Source organism: Pseudophryne corroboree, chromosome 6 (assembly GCF_028390025.1).
Source record: "Pseudophryne corroboree isolate aPseCor3 chromosome 6, aPseCor3.hap2, whole genome shotgun sequence".
NCBI lineage: Eukaryota > Metazoa > Chordata > Amphibia > Anura > Myobatrachidae > Pseudophryne > Pseudophryne corroboree.
In genome coordinates, this window is record NC_086449.1 from 773,693,082 (window position 1) to 773,708,053 (window position 14,972).

Genomic DNA, 14,972 nt, shown 5'->3' on the forward strand with positions numbered 1-14,972 from the left:
GCCACGGTGGTGGAGGCTTTAGGGCCGCTAGCCGCGGCTGCCTCCCCGAGGGCGGCTGTTCGTTCCGGCGCGCCTGCGGGCGGCGGGCTTCGGCGGCGCAGCGTGTGGCAAGCACCTGCCGGGAGCTCGGGGCGGCCGCCGCAGAATTGGAACAGGGTCCAGGGCAGGACGCGCGGGAGCGCGCGGCGGCAACGCCCCCCGCACGGAGGGCGCGGCATGCGCCGCGAGTGCTGGATGGGTCCTCCACTTCTTTCTCTTTTACAGGGGAGCTCGGGGACGAGGAGATGGCAGATTTCGAGGAGGAAGACGTCGATTTGGCCACGCCGGAGGATGCCATGTCGGGGCAGTCGGCGGCATCAGGTGAGGTGGTGCAGTCGGTATCGGGTTCCTCTACAAGCTCTAGTTCTCGTAGTTCTTCCTCTTCCTCCTCTTCATCTTCTCTGTCGTCGCAGGCGTCCGAAGTCAGTAGCACGACTAGGGCAAAGAAGCGGGCGACGAAATTCGCCGAGAGGGCAGCGGGCCAGCAGAAAAGGCGGAAGAGGCGCAAGCGGCTTAGCGAGGAAGCTCGTAGGGCCAAGAAGCGCCGCGATTTGCCCGGTGTCGTGCGCTGCGACTATACTGCTGTAATGCGGGGGCTGCGAGATAGCTGCCGCAGGAAGATTCGCAGAGGGGACTTCGTGGACGTGTTCGTATTGACGAAGGACGCGAAGAAAGAGTATAAGGTGGCGGCCGCAAAAAAGGGCATCGGGGCTGAGGCATTCCGTACCTTCGATAATTGGCTGGCCGGGTTCTGGGTCTTCGCGGCGTGTTACCTGGAGGACAGGCCGACTGAGCACATGAATATAATTCGGTACCTGCATCTCGTGCATGACATGCAGCGTACGTCTTCGGGATCGGAGTGGCGTAGGTACGACCAGGAATTCAGGGAAAAGCAGGACGGTTTGCAGGTCATGGACTTTGGGTTCAAGGACGTTGAGGTCTGGCTCAAGGTCACGCGGGCTTCGCAACAGGCTGAGGAGCCCCGGAAGCCGGGGGCGGACGGGCACCGCGCAGGGTCATCCGCCCAGGGGTCCGGCGCGGACGGCGGATTGGCCAAGCCAGGAAGGTCGGGCGTCCGCGCAGGGGGGGCGAGCCGCCACAAAAGGAAAATGTTTTGCGTTTAACAACGCGGCGTGTTCCTTCGGCAAACAGTGTTGTTTTCGACACTCGTGCCTGCAGTGTGGCGGTTCCCACCCAGCCTCCTCCTGCTTCAAAGGCAGTCGGCAGGGTGCCCGGGGTAAGCAAACTTACCCCAAGCAAGCCGCGGGCGGGAGCGCTCCGCAGAGCGCCAACACCAATTAAATTGGAAACTATGGGCCGGTGGTTGGACTGGTATCCGAATAGGGAGGATGCACAATTTTTGTTTTCCGGTTTTAAGTTTGGGTTTCGCTTGCCTGTTGCGAGCGAGGTGTCCGTGCGGGCCCAGCGGAACCTCCAGTCTGCCCGAACCTTGCCGTTAGTACTGAGGGAGAAAGTGGACAAGGAGGTCAGGTTGGGCAGGATAGAGGGACCATTTCTATCACCCCCGGTGGATGACTTGGTCATCTCTCCAGTGGGGGTGGTTCCCAAGAAGACTCCAGGCGCTTTCCGGCTCATTCAGCATCTTTCTTACCCGGCGGGGGCGTCCGTCATCGACGCAATACCGCCGGCTCATTGCTCGGTGGTGTATCAGTCGTTTGACGAAGCGTTGGGGATGGTCCGCAGTTACGGGACTGGGGCCCTCATGGCTAAGATTGATGTTGAGTCCGCTTTTCGGTTGCTGCCATTACATCCGGACTCATTCCGTTTTATGGGTTTTCGGATTGGAGCGGAGTATTTCATCGACAAATGTTTGCCGATGGGATGTTCCGTTTCATGCTCATTTTTTGAGCGTTTTAGCACGTTTCTACATTGGTGCGTGGAGTCTTCGTCAGGGGGTCACGGGGTAGCCCATTACCTATAAGACTTCCTGTGCGCGGGTCCGGCAAATTCACCACGGTGCGGCAATTTGCTTTTCAGCATCCGAGCGCTGTTTTTCCACTTAGGCGTTCCTGTGGCCGAGGATAAAACAGAGGGCCCGTCCTCCTGTTTGTCCTTTTTGGGGATTGAGATTGACACGGTGGCAGGATCGTGTCGGCTGCCTCGGGACAAGGTGGTGAAGCTCCGCGACGCTATTTGCCGGTTTGAGGGGTCGCGTAAGGTCACACTACGGCAGGCGCAGTCCTTGCTGGGCATGTTGAACTTTGCTTGTCGGGTAATCCCGATGGGCAGGGTCTTCTGCCGGAAGCTAGAAAGGGCGACTGCGGGGTGTGTCAGACCGCACCATTTCGTGCGTTTGTCCTCAGAGATCAAGAGGGATTTGGCCGTATGGGCCTCATTCCTAGAGGACTTCAACGGGGTGTGTATATGGCAGGCCCCAATGGTGGACAGCGCTAGGTTGCAGCTGTTCACCGATGCAGCGGGTGCCTCTGGATTCGGTTGCTATCTGGAGGGATCTTGGTGCGCGGTCTCGTGGCCGGCAGAATGGCATTGCGAAGGTTTAACTAAGGACCTTTTGCTTCTGGAGCTTTTCCCCATTATGGTAGCACTGGAGGTATGGGGCGATCGGCTGGCTCATCGCAGCATCTTGTTTAGATGTGACAATCTGGGCGTGGTGCATGCGATAAATAACCAGAGGGTGCAGTCGCTGGTCGTTCTGCGGGTGCTGGGGCAGTTGCTGTTGACATGCCTACGTCGAAACGTGTGGTTCCGCGCGCAGCACGTGCCGGGGCTGGAGAACGGAATTGCTGACGCGTTATCACGAGGGCAGTGGGAAAGATTTTGTTTGTTGGCACCCGAGGCTGACGAGCATGGTTTTCATTGTCCCGGTTATGTTTGGCAGGTGATCGGGCCGGATTGGAGGGTCTAGTGCTGAGGTCAGTCGCGCCAACTACGCTTACGGCTTACAGGCAAGCTTGGAGCGAGTGGGAGGAGTTTGTTCAAGGACGGAACTCACAAGGTAAGAGCGGGCATCGGATGATGCTTTCTTTTATTTGGCAGCTGTATTTTTCGGGCAGGTCCAGAGCGGTGGTTGCCCGGTACTTGGCTGGTATTTCGTTTTTCAGCAAAATAAAGGGCGTTCCCGACGTGACGAAAAGTGGGATTCTGCTGAAGGCGATGAAAGGGTGCCGACGCCGCCTGACAAGAGGCGGCCCATTGATGCGGCCTTGTTGCCGGCTGTCATCAGGGCGGTGGGAGGTGTCGCATCGTCCATGTTTGAGTCGCTGTTGTTTAGTTAGGCGTTCTCAATGGCTTACCACGGGGCCTTTAGGGTTTCGAAATTGGTGGCGCCTTCTAAGCGAGCAGATTCGCGCATGCTTGTCGGAGACGTGGTGGTGGGTGAGAGGTCCTTGCTTTGCAGATTGCGTCGCTCTAAGACGGACCAAGTGGGGAGAGGTCGATGGGTCACCTTGGTTCCGGCTCTTGATGAGAGCATTTGCCCAGTAAGGTTGGCAGTGCAATATGAGGCAGTACGGCCCGACGGTCTGGGGTCATGGCTGCTGCATTATGATGGGCTGCCGGTGACGAAATATCAATTTCGTTGGATGCTGGGTCGCTGTCTTGCGAGCTTGGGCCTTTTACCCGCTGCGTTCGGGACGCATTCCTTCCGCATAGGGGCTGCGACGTCGGCTGCGGCGGCGGGATTTTCCATGGCTGAGATCCAGGCGGTGGGGCGATGGAAGTCGTCAAGTTACAGACGGTATATTCGCCCCGTTGCATGAGATGTTGGCTCGCGCGTGTTTTTTGTGCAATTGCAGTTGTTAATCATGATTGTTACAGTTCAGTACGTTATGGTGTTGTGCGTTTTGTTTGTCTTCCCTTTTTTATCCTACTCAGGGATTAGCTACTCGCCGTTGCGGGCATGAGCCGGCAGTGGGGGTCTGGAGTTATTTTGCGATTTTTTGCCTGACTTGACGGACTGAATTCTAATCCACAATTCGGCTAATTCGTTCTAATCAGAGTCCCTCAGCAGGTCTTTACGCTTTCACCTCCAGCTGAGTTCTTACGTGTTTTACCCCTTTTTTTTTTACCTCCCCCCACCCCCTTTTTTTTTATTTTTTTATTTTGTTTTTCAACTTCCCCATTTGTGTGTTCATGTTCTGCTTCAAATTGGCTGGAAGCTCAGGCAGATCGGCTAGGCCGAGATTTCTGCAGTATTCGGAAACAAAAAAATTTCTTTTTGGCAGATCCTTCAGGTTAACGCACTTACTGAATTATGGTTTAGATATTTAGTAACCAATTTTACCCCCTTTTTTCCTCCTCTTCAGGTTGGTTTGCTGATGACTTGACCGTTTGGGTGGTGGGCCACTCGTATGTTTTTTGGGCCGCAAAGTTTTTAGCCTCGGCTGGGGCTCAGCGGTTTCCTAGGGCTCAGGGAGTTAGATGGCTTGGTTGGCGAGGAATGATGTGGAAAGATCTGAGGAGTAGGCTAGTTAGTCAGGCCAGCAAGCATGGAGTTCCTAGAGTATTGGTTGTCCATCTAGGTGGCAACGACCTGGGGAAGAGGACATCTTTGGAATTGCGGTGGGCCATGATACAGGATCTGGCAAGTGTGGCTGCAGCATGGACCAATTGCATATTGGTGTTCTCCTCGATGGTGCCAAGGTTGAGTTGGCGAGGTGTGGCGGACGGTCGCGTAATTGATGAGGCCAGAAAGAAGGTGAATGGGGCGGTGGCGAAGTGGGTGCTGTCCCACGGAGGCAAGGTAGTTCGCCACCCTAGGATTCGGTTCCGAGACAGTCACCTTTTTCGGCCTGATGGTGTGCATCTATCCAATGAGGGGATGATGTTTTTCCTGGAGGATCTGTTCCTAGTGTTGCAGGAGTTAGGGTGAGGTTATGGTGGCGGTGCGAAGACTCTGGGGAGGAGTCTTTCGCTGTTGGCGGAAAAGAACGGCAGTTTGTAGTTGTATGGTAAGCTGTAGTGATTTACAGTTTGATTTGGTTTAGGTGCACTCACCTCCATCGACTTATTGGCCGCTCGACCACCCGACCGGGAGGCAGCGGAATGGGCACCCATCCGGGTGGGAAGTCATTGTGGGGGTGGAGCTAGCACCTATTACCGTTTTGATAGTTTGTAGTTAAATTAAGATGGTTTTGATTTTAGCATTTTTTAAGGTTAGCGTCAGTTTAATAGAGCCGTTCTTTTTTCTGCCACCATATGCCGGCTGATTCGTCATCTTAACAAAAGTTTTTCATTTACAGGTTTGCTATGGTTAGGGTCAAATAAATAGCCAGCAATTTTTCTGCCAAATTCAAGTCTCCGTGTCTTTATTTCTTGGTATGAGAGGTAACGAATGCTTACATAGAACGAAGGGGTCCACCAAATGTCACTAGGATGTTTAGAAGAGAGAATTGACAGCATAGGAAAGGAATGAGTTAAACATCTTGTGAGGGGTGGACCTAGCTGGAAGGAAAGTACAGCCCTTGGAAAAAGGGGAGGGTTAGTATATATAGGGAAGGATAGGCCATTTTGTCTCTCTCTGGTTGGTGAAATTGCCTTCCCGCCCTCCCACCCTGTTTGGTTGAGGTTCTGGCACGGAGTGCATTGGCATTGAATTGTTGGCTGGTTTTATCGTTGGCTATTTATTGGCGTAAAAGAACGTCAGTTTGTAGTTGTATGGTAAGCTGTAGTGATTTACAGTTTGATTTGGTTTAGGTGCACTCACCTCCATCGACTTATTGGCCGCTCGACCACCCGACCGGGAGGCAGCGGAATGGGCACCCATCCGGGTGGGAAGTCATTGTGGGGGTGGAGCTAGCACCTATTACCGTTTTGATAGTTTGTAGTTAAATTAAGATGGTTTTGATTTTAGCATTTTTTAAGGTTAGCGTCAGTTTAATAGAGCCGTTCTTTTTTCTGCCACCATATGCCGGCTGATTCGGCATCTTAACAAAAGTTTTTCATTTACAGGTTTGCTATGGTTAGGGTCAAATAAATAGCTAGCAATTTTTCTGCCAAATTCAAGTCTCCGTGTCTTTATTTCTTGGTATGAGAGGTAACGAATGCTTACTTAGAACGAAGGGGTCCACCAAATGTCACTAGGATGTTTATAGCAAATAAATTTACACTTTCAGTCACTTCCCCAACTAACAAATATGCAAACGGATTATTTCCTTCTCACAATGTGGGTCATTCACTAATCACCGTAGGTAGCTGACTCACTGTCGGCTAGCCAGGTGTTTCCCACACCCACCCCTCAGGGCCTGCTCACAGTTCAGGTACTAATAAGGCTAATCATGCAAGTGCACAGGTGGCATAATTACTACCTCTGTCAGTTTGATTTGCCCACCTGTGCTGAAGCAGGAATATTCCTAATGTCTGGGGTGTGGGGGGCCATGAGGACTGCGTATGGGAAACACTGTACTAGGTCATACTTGCCTACCTCACCCTCATCATGAGGGAGAAAATGCTCTGTTCCTGGACTTTCCTGGTAATGTATGATTGCCATCACCTGTGGTGAGCTAGTTAATTGATAAGAAAGGTGTTTCACCGCAGGTGATGGCAATCATACATTACCAAGAAAGTCCAGGAACAGAGCATTTTCTCCCTCATGGGGAGGGTCAGGTAGGCAAGTATGTACTAGTTCATAGGTTCTCAAACTCGGTCCTCAGGACCCCACACAGTGCATGTTTTGCAGGTAACCCAGCAGGTGCACAGGTGAATTAATTACTCACTGACACATTTTTAAAGGGACACAGGTGGAACTAATTATTTCACTTGTAATTATGTGAGGAGACCTGCAAAACATGCACTGTGTGGGGTCCTGAGGACCGAGTTTGAGAACCAGTGTACTAGGTGAACCCTATTTGTACCAGAATTCAATACGTTATGCTATGCCCAGCTCAGTTAATGATGCTGCATAATGTCACATGCTGGTATTTTTCAAAATGGGACCTCCCAAAGTCACCTGGCCTATAAAAGCCTCCTTGCATTGGCCTCAAAAACCAGAGTAAAATGGGAGAGGACTGAGGCACAGGGTAAAACAAATATAAAAATGAAACAAATGGAACTTTTTTTGAATCTACATTTCTAATAAAGTTAAATATAAAATGGAATTTAGTTTCCCATGATTATATACTTTAATTAAGATGCTTATCTTTCTAATTAATTCTAACCCTAAAAACATTATTCATCTTTGCTTTAGCTAGAGAAAAGGGTGTGATAAGGGCGTATATAAAAATAAATTCTACAAGGATCTGGACATTTTGAAGTCGTTGACTTGTTCATGCCCACTTGCACCATTTATAATATATATTTCTGACTTCCTTCTGTGCTTTTTAGCCATGTATTTATATCAGGCAAAGTTTTTATTTGTGCTACCCTAGTACTGTCTTGTGAAAACAATGAGCTCAAGTTGTAACCGAGTTATATTCTAGTCACCTAGTGCATCATAAATACAGTTAAAGCCTTGACCTGATCCTGTAAATACATAACTGAAAAGCACAGACATTGAGAATAACACCCCTTTCACATCGCCAAAATAACCCGGGTTATTAACAGGTTGTTGCCGGGTCGACCCAGATCAAGGTGCAGTGTGAAAGCGCCAAAGTGAATTACCCAGGTCGAGCAACGCTGCATTTCAACCCAGGTTAAACACGGGTCATACCAGGGTCGCTGTGCAGTGTGAAAGCCTCTGACCTGGGATATTGAACCCGGGTCTCAGAAAAAGGTGCTGATTGGCTGTGTATGCGTCTGCTCAGAGCAGTCCCCAGACCCTCCTTTTATTTCCTTTGAAAGCTCATCAATGTGAGCCAGAAAAGTCCATTTTACATCACATCACAGTGTTTAGAGGCACTAACCCGTGAATAACCCAGGTCGAAACTGCAATGTGAAAGGGTCTGAGGCTGCTTGGACCCAGTTGGACCCAGGTTCAAAACCCGGGGCCGACCTGGGTTTGCGATGTGAAAGCGGTATATAGGGTCCTATAAGGAGAGCTGAAGGGAATACAGTTTTCGGGGAATGATTAGCGATCACTGGTACGCCCACGTACCTGTAATACAGAAGTCTTTAGCTCGTTCTTGTTAACTTTATTTGCCAACCGGTTAAACTCCAAGGCCATGCGACTCATGTGATTAAGAAGCCTGTTCCGGTCGGGTTCCTCAGCAAACAAACTGAGAGAATTCTCCATACGCTGTAGGTGATGATGTAGATTTTCCTCCTCATGCTGAACGTTGAGGCCGGGATCCTGACAGGTAACGGATAGGACAGCAGCCAATCAGATAAAACCTTAATAGCATAACTGCAACACCTTGGTCACAGTCACATGACACAGACAGACAGCCATTCAAGCCAATTACACATTACATTGAGTAAATGTGTGGTACAAACTTCTCATTAATAGCTTTCCTTCTTTTTAAAAAAAAATTTTTTAAACTTTAGGACAAAGACACAAAACTTATGGGAATTAAAATAAAAAATAAAAATACAGAGCATAATATTTTATAAAAAAATGTAAAAAAATGCACATACTTTCTTTGTGAAATCATGGAAAATCCCAGCTCCCCCCTATAAAGGGAAGAGGCTGATAGACAAAACCATAAGAAATCTGAGAGGCCACAGTCTGGCTTCTAAGAGTTCTATAACATCCCAATCTGTGCGGTACAGGCATAATTATTGCTTACGTGCAAGGCCAAATTAAGGTTTGTACGGGCCCAAGGGCAACTAACTTCGGGTGGGCCACTTCTGATAAAATTATAAATATGATATGCTGGCAATGTTATTAAAAAGTATAATGTGTAAATAATACCAGCAACACACTGTAGTGTCCACATTTCACATTAAGCCACACAGAAACCCTAACTCACATACTGTATGTCACAGTGCCCCCCCTGCTAGCGATGATGTAGTCACGGCGTTAATCCAGTACTTGTGTGAGGGTGTGGTGGAGGGATCGAATGAGGATTGATATCTTCAAAATGATCTGTCATCTGCTGACAGGGACGTCAGCCATTTTGTGGGTGAAGCCGTATTCATGAAATGTCAACCCATCTATTCACTAGGATTCATTGATAATGATTAGGCTCACGTATGGCCTGAAGTAGGGTTGCATATAAGCTGTAAGCAGGGCCTTTCTTGTGTCACTTTGCATATGTGCCTCCATTGTGTGCAGGCAACAGGCGTGCTTTATAGACATGTTTTTCTGCGTATGAGTGTAGAACAGTGGTTGCCAAACTCAGTCCTCTAGGACCCCATACAAACAGTTCATGTTTTCCGGTCACCTAGCAGGTGCACAGGTGTATTCATTACTAACTGACTCATGTTAAAATATCCACAGGTGGAGCTAATTATTTCACTTGTGATTCTGGGGTCTATTTATAAAGCAGTGAAAATTGTGGAGAAATGAGCCAGTGGAGAAGTTGCCCATGGCAACCAATCAGCATTGAAGTAACATTTATAATCCGCATACTATACAATTGTACGGAGCAGCTGATTGTTGCCATGGGAAACGTCTCCACTCTCTTACACTGCTTCATGAATAGACCCCTAATAGGCCCTACACACTTGGCGATATTCTGAAAGATATGAACGATCTCGTTCATAAATGAACGAGAACTCGTTCATATCTTTCAGTGTGGAGACTTAAGCGATGAACGATGCGCGGCCCCGCGCTCGTTCATCGCTGATCTCCCGTCGGCTGTGCATGCAGGCCAATATGGACGATCTCGTCCATATTTGCCTGCACTTCAATGCAGCCGGGTGACGGGGGGAGTGAAGAAACTTCACTCCCCCCGTCACTGCCCCCCCGCCGCCGGGTTGCTCGTCGGCCGTATCGGCCGTCGGGCACCTCGGCGGCGCATCGCCGAGTGTGTAGGGCGCCTTAGCGAGGGGACCTGGAAAACATGACCTGTTGGGGTCTTAGAGAACCAGGTTTGGGAACCACTGGTCTCGAAGGTGTTACCAGGCGCCCCATTATAAGTGTAGTGCAAGGCCCTGGTTTCCACAGAACTAAGCATACTTGCCTATTTCTGAATAGCCCTCTCTGGGAGATCTGGATGGGCAGATAGAGGTATGAGGTGTGGAGTATGAGGCACAGTGTATTCTGTCATCGTGTCCATTGCTGTGGAATGCCGCTATGATGACACAAATAGCGTCATAAGAACCCCAGAATACCCACGTCACTGGGGAAGTGGACAACACACAGGAGGCTAGTCTACACTCCCTACAGTCCGGAAGAGCTCCTCGAAATTCAGGAGTCACATGGACTCACACAGGGTAGGCAAGTATGGTGTCATTTATATGTGATATGTAGGATATAAAATGTTCCGTGGCTCTCAGATAACGAAGGAACGGTCCCCTAATGGGAATTTTCCAGCATTTCAACCTCATTAAATGAATCTCATCTCACTAAACATAATCACATTTATTTTCACGGTGGTGTATAAACCGGTCCCCTCACATACCAAGGCCGCAAAAGGTGCCCCAATAACACCCAACCATCCCTGCTCCCCATATAAGAAAATGATCGCCCCATCAGATACCCACAATTTCATTAGTAAAATCTGTGCACACTGCTTGCAACTGTGAGCACAGAAAACATAAAATAAACCCATGAACAAATTGCATTTGCCATACCGAATGTTCATGCTTTGCCCTTTCGCAAGTGGTCATAAATGTGGTGGTCGCCTATTATGTTTAATTTGGTTGAACTGTTCTGACCGAAAAGTAGGGGTGGAAGAACACAGTAAACCTGTACTGGAAATCACATGCCTAAACCAACACTATTACTAGTCTGCACAACTGTTCCTGAAAAACAAATACAGCTTCATCCAAGAAGCCCCACAACCTGCCAACTCCACCACTCTGTGGATGAGAAGGCTATGGCTCCCTCTTGTGGCAAAATATAGGAACTGACCTACAGTAGATATTGAGGACTAATGTACAGTACATAAGATCCCCTAAGCGTCTCCATTTTTCAGCACAGTGACACCTCACTGGAGGGTAGATGTATCAAGCCTTGGAGAGACAGAGAAAGTGGAGAAGTTGCCTAAAGCAGCCAACCAGCTTATAACTGTCATTTATCTAACACAGTCTATGAAATTATTTTTCTCCGACGTCCTAGTGGATGCTGGGAACTCCGTAAGGACCATGGGGAACTCCGTAAGGACCATGGGGAATAGCGGCTCCGCAGGAGACTGGGCACAAATAGAAAGCTTTAGTACTACCTGGTGTGCACTGGCTCCTCCCCCTATGACCCTCCTCCCAGTTAGATTTTTGTGCCCGAACGAGAAGGGTGCACACTAGGGGCTCTCCTGAGCTTCTTAGTGAAAGTTTAGTTTTAGGTTTTTTATTTTCAGTGAGACCTGCTGGCAACAGGCTCACTGCATCGAGGGACTAAGGGGAGAAGAAGCGAACTCACCTGCGTGCAGAGTGGATTGGGCTTCTTGGCTACTGGACACCATTAGCTCCAGAGGGACCGCTCACAGGCCCAGCCTTGGAGCTCGGTCCCAGAGCCGCGCCGCCGGCCCCCTTACAGAGCCAGAAGCAAGAAGAGTCCGGCAAATCGGCGGCAGAAGACATCCTGTCTTCCACAAGGTAGCGCACAGCACTGCAGCTGTGCGCCATTGCTTCTCAGCACACTTCACACTCCGGTCACTGAGGGTGCAGGGCGCTAGGGGGGGGCGCCCTGAGCAGCAATAGAAACACCTTGGCTGGCTAAAAATACATCACATATAGCTCCTGGGCTATATGGATGAATTTTAACCCCTGCCAGATTTTCACAAAAAGCGGGAGAAAGGCCGCCGAGAAGGGGGCGGAGCCTATCTCCTCAGCACACAGGCGCCATTTTCCCTCACAGCTCCGCTGGAAGGACGTCTCCCTGACTCTCCCCTGCAGTCCTGCACTACAGAAACAGGGTAAAAAAGAGAGGGGGGCACTAATTGGCGGGTTATTAACAATACAGCAGCTATAAGGGAGAAACACTTATATAAGGTTGTCCCTATATCTATATATAGCGCTCTGGTGTGTGCTGGCATACTCTCTCTCTGTCTCCCCAAAGGGCTAGTGGGGTCCTGTCCTCTATCAGAGCATTCCCTGTGCGTGTGCTGTGTGTCGGTACGTTTGTGTCGACATGTATGAGGAGGAAAATGATGTGGAGGCGGGGCAATTGCCTATAATAGAGATGTCACCCCCTAAGGAGTCGACACCTGAGTGGATGGCTTTATGGAAGGAATTACGTGACAGTGTCAGCTCCTTACAAAAGACGGTTGATGACATGAGACAGCCGGCTAATCAGCTAGTCCCTGTCCAGGCGTCTCAAAAACCATCAGGGTCTCTAAAAAGGCCGTTACCTCAGGTGGTGGATACTGACGTCGACACGGATACTGACTCCAGTGTCGACGGTGAGGAGACAAACGTGACTTCCAGTAGGGCCACACGTTACATGATCACGGCAATGAGAGAGGTGTTAAACATTTCTGATACTGCAAGTACCACTAAAAAAGGTATTATGTGGGGTGTGAAAAAACTACCTGTAGTTTTTCCTGAATCAGACGAATTAAATGAGGTGTGTGATGAAGCGTGGGTTTCCCCCGATAAAAAACTGATAATTTCTAAAAAGTTATTGGCATTATACCCTTTCCCGCCAGAGGTTAGGGCGCGTTGGGAAACACCCCCTAGAGTGGATAAAGCGCTCACACGCTTATCAAAACAAGTGGCGTTACCGTCTCCTGATACGGCCGCCCTCAAGGAACCAGGTGACATTAAACTGGAGAATATCCTTAAAAGTATATACACACATACTGGTGTTATACTGCGACCAGCAATCGCCTCAGCCTGGATGTGCAGCGCTGGGGTGGCTTGGTCGGATTCCCTGACTGAAAATATTGATACCCTGGATAGGGACAGTATATTGTTGACTATAGAGCATTTAAAAGATGCATTTCTATATATGCGAGATGCACAGAGGGATATTTCCACTCTGGCTTCAAGAGTGAGTGCGCTGTCCATTTCTGCCAGAAGAGGATTATGGACGCGACAGTGGTCAGGTGATGCGGACTCTAAACGGCATATGGAAATATTGCCTTATAAAGGGGAGGAGTTATTAGGGGTCGGTCTATCGGACCTGGTGGCCACGGCAACTGCTGGGAAATCCACATTTTTACCCCAGGTAGCCTCTCAACATAAAAAGACGCCGTCTTATCCGGCTCAGTCCTTTCGTCCCCATAAGGGCAAGCGGGCAAAAGGTTCCTCTTTTCTGCCCCGGGGCAGAGGAAGGGGAAAAAGACTGCAACAGACAGCCACTTCCCAGGAACAAAAGCCCTCCCCCGCTTCTGCCAAGTCCTCAGCATGACGCTGGGGCCTTACAAGCGGACTCAGGCACGGTGGGGGCCCGTCTCAAGAATTTCAGCGCGCAGTGGGCTCACTCGCAAGTGGACCCCTGGATCCTGCAAGTAGTATCTCAGGGGTACAAATTGGAGTTCGAGACGTCCCCCCCTCGCCGGTTCCTGAAGTCTGCTTTACCAACGTCTCCCTCCGACAGGGAGGCAGTATTGGAGGCAGTTCACAAGCTGTATTCCCAGCAGGTGATAATCAAGGTACCCCTCCTGCAACAAGGGAAGGGGTATTATTCCACGCTGTTTGTGGTACCGAAGCCGGACGGCTCGGTGAGACCAATTTTAAATCTGAAGTCTTTGAACACTAACATACAGAGGTTCAAATTCAAGATGGAGTCACTCAGGGCAGTGATCGCGAACCTGGAAGAGGGGGACTATATGGTGTCTCTGGACATCAAAGATGCCTACCTCCATGTCCCCATTTACCCTTCTCATCAAGGGTACCTCAGGTTTGTGGTACAAAACTGTCACTATCAGTTTCAGACGCTGCCGTTTGGATTATCCACGGCACCTCGGGTCTTTACCAAGGTAATGGCCGAAATGATGATTCTTCTTCGAAGAAAAGGCGTTTTAATTATCCCTTACTTGGACGATCTCCTGATAAGAGCAAGATCCAGAGAACAGTTAGTAGTCGGAGTAGCCCTATCTCAAGTAGTGCTACGGCAGCACGGCTGGATTCTAAATATCCCAAAATCGCAGCTGATTCCGACAACACGTCTTCTGTTCCTAGGGATGATTCTGGACACAGTCCAGAAAAAGGTGTTCCTTCCGGAGGAGAAAGCCAGGGAGTTATCCGAACTGGTCAGAAACCTCCTGAAACCAGGGCAAGTCTCAGTGCATCAATGCACAAGAGTCTTGGGAAAGATGGTAGCTTCCTACGAAGCGATTCCATTCGGCAGATTCCACGCAAGAACGTTCCAGTGGGATCTGCTGGACAAATGGTCCGGATCGCATCTTCAGATGCATCAACGGATAACCCTGTCCCCAAGGACAAGGGTGTCTCTTCTGTGGTGGTTGCAGAGTGCTCATCTTCTAGAGGGCCGCAGATTCGGCATTCAGGACTGGGTCCTGGTGACCACGGATGCCAGCCTGAGAGGCTGGGGAGCAGTCACACAAGGAAGAAATTTCCAGGGCTTGTGGTCAAGCCTGGAGACATCACTTCACATAAATATCTTGGAGCTAAGGGCCATCTACAATGCTCTAAGCCTAGCACGACCTCTGCTTCAAGGTCAGCCAGTGCTGATTCAGTCAGACAACATCACGGCAGTCGCCCACGTAAACAGACAGGGCGGCACAAGAAGCAGGAGGGCAATGGCAGAAGTTGCAAGGATTCTTCGCTGGGCGGAAAATCATGTGATAGCACTGTCAGCAGTGTTCATTCCGGGAGTGGACAACTGGGAAGCAGACTTCCTCAGCAGGCACGACCTCCACCCGGGAGAGTGGGGACTTCACCCAGAAGTCTTCCACATGATTGTGAACCGTTGGGAAAAACCAAAGGTGGACATGATGGCGTCCCGCCTCAACAAAAAACTAGACAGGTATTGCGCCAGGTCACGGGACCCTCAGGCAATAGCTGTGGAC

At 49.8% G+C, this 14,972-nt stretch overlaps 1 protein-coding gene across 3 annotated transcripts in view; it reads right to left on the reverse strand.

Annotated features, from left to right (window-relative positions):
* Positions 1-14,972, reverse strand: part of TNIP1 (TNFAIP3 interacting protein 1) — a 141,908-nt gene that overhangs the window by 36,254 nt on the left and 90,682 nt on the right. For all 3 annotated transcript variants that reach the window (XM_063928680.1, XM_063928681.1, XM_063928679.1), the window contains exon 6: positions 8,051-8,245. In XM_063928680.1, coding sequence (XP_063784750.1) covers positions 8,051-8,245 — 195 coding nt within the window. The remainder of the gene's footprint in view (positions 1-8,050; positions 8,246-14,972) is intronic.